Here is a 7,829-nt window from a genome sequence, read left to right on the forward strand (position 1 = left end):
TCACTCGGATCGCACTTCCATACCACCCAGCAATAAACGATAAATGCAACCAGCAAGACTATTGTCAATTCAAAATAAATCGACTTCCATATCAGTGAGTCCGGAAGCAAATTACACGGTTCAGCCTCACATTCAGCTGAATAATTAACATCTAAAACAAAAACTGGGCATGTATGTAATGCCCAGGCTAGAGTCTGGGAGGCAATTATGAAAAAGATGTCGCATCAAAACATTTATTCGTGATGAAAATAAAGAGAAAGCAATGGTCCGAAGAACGGCCGGAGAACAGCAAGTCGGGGAAGCAATCGAATTACTTAGTCTTGTGAATGTGGCGGATCAGGTCAATTACACGTGAGCTGCCAACAAAAAGGAAAACTTCAAATAAAAAAGTGTAATAGTGGAGCAGAAGTATACACCTATTCCAGATGTCTACAAGTAATAGTCTCACATTGTATTCAGAGAGCAATATTTAGTTACCTGTAACCCCACTCGTTATCATACCAAGACACAAGCTTGGCAAAGTTAGGATTCAAGGCAATTCCGGCCTTGGCATCAAAGATGCTTGACCTGCAGTAGGCAAACAAAAAATAAATAAATTAGGAAATAATGGTCAAATAGAGCCAACAAACGTGAGTATGAATCATGCTGGGAAGAAACAGGATTTGACACTAAGTAATTAATTAGAACCCATTAAATATCTTATTCACAGACAGTACCTGCTGTCTCCTACAAAGTCAGTGGAGACCAAGTCCTCCTCCACATATCCCAGAATGCCCTTAAGCTTTCCCTCGGATTCCTCCCTGTGGTGCAACAAATTAAACAATCGTGAAGGGAAGATGGCGGCAAGTATTAGCAGGGCAAGAAGATATGATTGTTTATTAGATAAATGTCTAAGACAATTATGTTGCCATTATTTTCTGAAGACAATGACAGAACATTAAGGTGCCAAATTTAGTCAACACATAAAAAACACTGGTTCTAGCCGTCGTTGTTAAAGAAATGAATTAGGTGAGTCAAATCTTGATACTTACTTAATGGCAGCCTTGATCTCATCATAGGTGGCAGCCTTTTCAAGCCTGACAGTAAGATCTACAACAGACACATCAACAGTCGGAACACGGAAAGACATACCGGTTAACTTTCCATTCAAAGAAGGAAGGACCTTTCCAACAGCCTGCATCATAAGCAGATTGGTTGACATCAAATTATCATGAGAAGTCATGTTTACAGAACAAGAAAATAATTCAAGAGTTCCAGCTGGAAAATCATTATCAAATAAGCAAGGCCACCATAGAAACACTAACATGAAATGAAGTCTAAGCATTATAATTCAAGAACTCCAAATAGCCAACTACCATCCACATGTTGTAACAAACATGGACCAGAAAATAAATTGAAACAGACAATACAAACAAAAGGAAATGGACCACAATCCACAGGACACCATGCATGCCTACCATGAAAGTAGATTAGAACAGATTTATTGTAGAAAGTATATGAGAAGCAGATGCCTTCTTAGTCATCATCAACTAGCACAGCATTATGCATAAAGGAGATCTAGTCTCTTGAATCCATCAAGTGAGGTTGCTATTGTGCATATTATATATTATACATGATCATGAATATATATTTAATTACATCCAGATGTAATTAAATGACAAAAATGAAATCATAAAAAAAGATCTGCCTGATGCATCAGGGGAAGGTTCAATCACTTAAATATATCATGCTACTGGAAGTACCTTGGCAGCACCAGTGCTGCTAGGAATGATGTTAAAGCTTGCAGCACGTCCGCCTCTCCAGTCCTTGCTAGATGGTCCATCAACAGTCTTTTGAGTGGCTGATAAACAAGTAAAGCTCATATTAACAACTTCAGTAAAAAGATGCTACATGCTACACTAAGTAGAAACAAATTTGTACAACTCAAATAATAACTACCTGTGATAGAATGAACTGTAGTCATCAAACCCTCCACTATTCCAAATCTGTCATGGATGACCTGACATAAAAGATAATTCAATAAAATTAATTAATACCAAATCATGAACTAACAGATAGCACTTCATTAGATATACATACTTTGGCTAGAGGAGCAAGACAGTTGGTTGTGCAGCTTGCATTTGATACAATGTTTATGTCAGACGTGTACTCATTTTCATTCACTCCTATAACAAACATTGGGGCATCCTTGCTGGGAGCAGAGATTATGACCTTCTTGGCTCCACCCTGTAGTAAAAGAGAATAGTTCAAAATGGTAGTTCAGCAAACTCCACTATTTCAAGCACTAGTGTTGTTATATGCACATATGCAGGTAATTTGCTTGCCATATATATCCAACGTAAGAAAATGTAAACATCTTCTATCATGACTTATAGCATGTCTAAAAACAAGCCTCAAATCTGATGATGAGAAACAACTATCTACTGTTATTCACATACAGACAACACATACATATTGCCATTCATGAATCTGTACATCTTAGGTACCTGAATAATAAAAGGAAAATCAGCACAAATAATGCTAAGTCATAATATCCTAACTATTTAGCATTGGTTACAAAGAGACGTGCCATTAAGCCCTATATAAGACAACATAACTAGTCAAACTAACAAATTCTTTTTTTACTATTTGTAAAAGAGTAATTCTTTTTTTATTATTTGCAATAGAGTTTTCTCTATCTACCCTTTAAGCTTCTAAAACTCTTCATGCCAGTAATTCTTCACTAATTGCACTATGTCTTACATTTAGCAAATGTCATATTCCAGACATCCAACATAAGAGCAAAAACACTGAAATACTAACTTCCAATTGATTTCTGGACATCAGCTGCATCAATGATATGTTAAATTTAGTGACTCATATGACGGACGGCCCATAACCTGAGTGAACTAGGCTGTATTGACATTGATGAATCAGTCTGATGAAATAAATAACATTAATTTCACAACGATTAGATAATTATGTTGGTCAAAAATAAAAAAATATCATCAGATACAATCCTCAGAAAAAAATTAATAAAAACGGGGAAAACCAATTGCAAAATCAAGGACATCTAGAATTATTATTACCTTAAGGTGAGCAGCAGCCTTGTCCTTGTCAGTAAAGACACCAGTTGATTCCACGACGTACTCGGCACCAGACTCACCCCATGGGATCTCCTCAGGGTTCCTATAAAAAAAGAACAGCTTAATGGCGAAACATAACTATATCTCAAACACATCAGAAAAAAAGAAAAAAGGTACCTGATACCAAAAACGGTGACTTCTTTCTCGCCAAAAAGAAGAGTCTTAGAATCCTTAACCTTAATCTCGTGATGCTTCCATGATCCATGCACCGTGTCATACTTAAACATGTACGTCTGCAATGTATCATACAATTATACGATTCAGACAAGAACAAATGGAGCAAATGTACAGATTTAGCAATTATCGAAGACAGAAATGGCCAAGACACCAGACGATATGAAAGTAGACAAGACATCAATCATTACGAAGAAGACAGGAAACAGTCACTAGGAACTGTACAACTCATATGGAACACTGGGAACGAGTGAAATATTCTTTTTTGGCAAGTAATTGAAACTGATAGGTAATAAACCACTAGATCTGCAGAATTCACGGTTGAAACCACGGATGGCAACATACTAAAGGTCCACATAACAATATACACAAAGATATAGTGATGTCATCAGTCCACCAATCAAAATTAAGAACAAGCACGCGGTGTCTTCAGATGACTAGATCTGTACATAAGTCATACAAGATTACAGAAATAGAACAGTACCATGTAATCAGTGGTGATGAAGGGGTCGTTGACAGCAACGAGCTCCACATCGTCACTCTGAAGTGCGACTCTGGCGACCAGCCTCCCGATCCTTCCGAACCCTATCAAAACGCTCAAGAACGGATCAGCAAAAGCTCACAACCCAATCATATACCGATCGGAACCATGAAATCGAAATCGAAGAAGTCGAGAGGAAACCGACCGTTGATGCCGATCTTGATCTTTCCAGCTACAACAAGAAAAACGAAAACCCAACATGAGATCCTAATAGCAGCGAATAGAACTCAGAAGAGAGAGATCTTAAGTCTCACCCATGGCGATCGCAAATGAGATCCGAGAAAACAGAGAAATGAGGCGTCAGAAGAAGAGAAATGGAGGCGGAATGGGAGGGGCCGTAAGCCGTCTCTCTTATATAGGCGAAGGAGAAGTCGCCAACTAGGGTTTCTCTAGAATAATCCGATGGAAAACGCTTCAATTAATGACGGATTCGTTCCCATCGGAAAGAAGAGAACCGCCGGATGACGAGTGATCATTTGTCTTATGATTCGTGCAAAAAAGATGCATTGCGGTGTACCTTGGATTTCATTTAACTAAACTCGTCAGTTGATCAACCGCCGATGACGGAAAGATACTTCTGCTACCCGACCAGTGAGAAGAGGGAGACAAGATGGGCTTAAAAGTTCCGGCGGCAGGGGGGATGATGTGACTCGCTCGTGATCCGTGACGAGGCTGACACGTGACCCTTCACGCGCGTCTGCCCGCGCGACCAAAAGGCGCTCGCGGTAAGCTGACGCCCCTGGTTCTAGCGATAATTTACGGTGAATGCCACAAAAAAGATCTTCCAATTCTGGCTGGCGCCCGATGTATTCATTTCTCTTTGTTTTTGGAAGTCAAGTATTTCCAGAAAGATTTAACATTCAATTCAAAGTGAGAATGATACCGAGGAATATTCCGTTAAAGAAGCGTCTCGACATATGAATAATAATAAACAATGTACTTGGGCATGGCAACTACCCACTGCGACAAATAATATCCACGACAGTCCATCGACCTCATCTTCGCCGCTTAGGGAATCTCGGTTCTTCGCCTCACGCCATCGGATGTGGTGGGTGCCCGTCTCCGTTGGGGAAAGGCTCATGCCACGGCAAAGGCCGAATCACGTTCTCATCCACGTTGACGTCTGTACTGCCCTTTGGGTTGACATGTCATTGATCCGTGTTAGGTTGGACACGTCGACGTCCACATCATCATCATCCAGGTGGGCTTCAGCATTGGAAGTGATTTGTTTATGGAACTTTATGATCAGTAACTTACAATTAAGAGTATTTCCGTGCAGTCTTGGATTGTTTGAGGAGCCAACTAAAGTTTGTACGTTTACGATTCAGTCGTAGGTTAATTTGATCGTGGGAGGGTTAGTTGGATTTGTCACTTAGTCGAGAAAGTGTGATTCTCTATGTTTTTTATTGTAAAGGATCAGACCAAAAGAAAACTTAACCGTGCATACGCAGAACAACAATTACGGAAACATATAGGATTAAGTTATCATTTATTGTTATAACTATGATAGAGAATTTATATAATTTAAAGAGGAAAGGAAAAAATAAAGGATGCTTGAACAACTAAGATAGAGGAGCATCAATGAACATGAGGCTAAGGCAATTATTAGAACTGAAAAGAAAATAAATTTGATTTTTTTTTTCATTCTAGAAGCATTAGTCATGGTATATGTTAGTTGAGGACTAAATCTTTATTGTGTTCTCTCTTTAAGGCATAGTCTTACTTTCGCGTTTATTGTAAGGTCATGATTGATAAATAATCCAGTAAAATTATATCGGGATATATAACAATAAAAATCCTTCCAATATTTAAATTAATATTAGGTTCAAATGATTCAAAAAATTTATAAGTTCTCTATTAACGATACACCTCGAGGGATTTTACGGTGCATTAGAGCTATTTATGAAATTGAAATCTTGATAATTATCAAAAAAATTATATAAATTATTTGGTTATTAATGAGCCATATGATCGTGTGTTTGAAGCATCAAAGTAATAGTTATGGGATAATGACAAGTCTTGTGATCATACTATTAAATGTTATTCTGATCGAATAAGTTGCCCTATCAGCATAGAGTCAACATACTTGTCGATGTTATACTACAAATCTTATAGAATTAAAACTTAGGTAATATGTCAATCACAAGGGTGTGACAGTGTCACTAGGCTACCTATATGTCATACCTTTATATCATTTGCTCGCTCCCAATATGTTATTACAATAATTAAATGGGTGGGGATATAATGTTTTATTTGGTTGGTTGTTATTCATGTCACTCAGGTCTAAGGTGATGCTTTTTGGCTAAGGTTATCAACTTCTATTTGTCGAGACCCCAATGTTATTCGATGGATGGAATTGTCTCGAAGAACCTTTCGTCGGTGGGCTCAATTACAATGGACGCTTTATGGTTGAATTTTATTGTATTATCATTAAGTGATACTTCATGATCTAATTCGACCACATCATTACGGATGATCTATGTTCATATTCTACCATTCATCAAAATGGGATACTTTATAATCAGATTCGATCGTATTCGAGAATATTCTTATAATTTTTTCTGATGCAGTTTAGTGATCGACCCGAGCTGCCTTTTGTTCATGACATAACCAATGACATCGATAATATTCCTCAAAAATAAATAAATAAATAAATAAATAAATAAATAAATAAAATAAAGTCCATGACATTGCCAACAAGACCATAAGCATCCCCTTTGTTCTTGTTAGCCTACGGTAAAAAGTTTGACTCACCTAACACGGCAGATAAAGAAATATCAAAAGTATATGATTTAATTAAAGTATTTTTCTATGCATGTGACATCTATGCCTAGGATAAAAAAAAAAAAAAAAGGCATATGTCAAAAGCAACCAATGCATCCCCTTTACATGTGATATATTTGCTTAGGATAAAGTAAAAATATTCCTATGAAAATTCAAAGTGTTACATTCCTCTAGAAAAGAAAAAACATATGAAATGCTTGATCCAACTAACTAGGTTTAAAGCTTCCTCTTTGATGTGTTTGCTAGGACACAAAAATTCAAAGTACCTAATGTGACAAAATCATCCTCTTTGCTTATGATGCATCCATTTAGGATAAGAAAACATATGAATGGTCCAACTAAATAAAAACACCTATTTTGAATAAAATCATCCAAAACATCTAATATAATCAAATCATCTACTTGCATTTGATGCATTTGCCCAATATAAAAAAGACATTTAAAATGTGATCCCAAAGTATCCCATTTGCACGTGATATGTCTATTTAGGAAAAAAAATTAAAGTATTCTACATGGCCATAGTTTGCCATTTGTGAGTGAAAAAAACAAACAAAAAACTTGTAAAGTATTTAATATGATCGTTTAGCTTGAAAGCATCACTTTTGCATATGATACTTTTATATAAGATAAAAAAATATATTAAAATACTCGATGTGATTAAAGTGTCACCTTCGTAAGTAAAAAAAAAAAATCATATAATGCAACTAAATTGAGCACTTTGCGCATGCTATATTTGTATGAAATAAAAAATAACTAAAGTGTATTCTTTTTGCACATGAAGTGTGCACCTCGATTAAATAAGTATCTTGAATATCTTATATAATCATAACATCCTCTATATACCTGATACATCCACCTAAGATAAATAAGTATCTGAAATCTTTGATATGATCAAAATATCCCTTTATGTATGATCTATTTGCTTAGGATAAAAAAAATTTAAAGAATCTGACATGATTAAAGTGCCACCTTAAATGTGATCAAACTATCATCTTTTGTATAAGATACATCCACTTAGTAAAAAAAAGACATCATACCTCCTATAAAAATATCCTATTTATATGTGATCTTTTGTGTACGACAAATCCACTGAGTAGAAAAAAGATATCATACCTCCTGTAAAAGTATCCTATTTGTGTGTGATGTGTTTGCTTGGGAAAAAAAAGTAAAATCTAAACCACCTAATGCAAATAAAGTATTCTTGG

The 7,829-nt window shown here is 36.3% G+C and overlaps 1 protein-coding gene across 1 annotated transcript; it reads right to left on the minus strand.

The window, feature by feature from the left end:
• Window positions 1-68: 68 nt before the first annotated feature.
• Window positions 69-4,227, minus strand: LOC135626661 (glyceraldehyde-3-phosphate dehydrogenase 2, cytosolic-like). The gene is made up of 12 exons (XM_065132123.1): window positions 4,095-4,227; window positions 3,986-4,012; window positions 3,784-3,884; window positions 3,243-3,358; window positions 3,069-3,168; window positions 2,080-2,226; window positions 1,939-1,999; window positions 1,743-1,840; window positions 1,032-1,174; window positions 717-800; window positions 478-567; window positions 69-356 (listed from the first exon to the last, which is right to left on the minus strand). Exons 1-12 carry the CDS (start codon window positions 4,096-4,098, stop codon window positions 311-313), a joined length of 1,017 nt encoding a protein of 338 aa, XP_064988195.1. The 5' UTR covers window positions 4,099-4,227; the 3' UTR covers window positions 69-310.
• Window positions 4,228-7,829: the final 3,602 nt, after the last annotated feature.

Source organism: Musa acuminata, chromosome BXJ2-11 (genome assembly GCF_036884655.1).
Source record: "Musa acuminata AAA Group cultivar baxijiao chromosome BXJ2-11, Cavendish_Baxijiao_AAA, whole genome shotgun sequence".
Classification (NCBI taxonomy): Eukaryota; Viridiplantae; Streptophyta; class Magnoliopsida; order Zingiberales; family Musaceae; genus Musa; species Musa acuminata.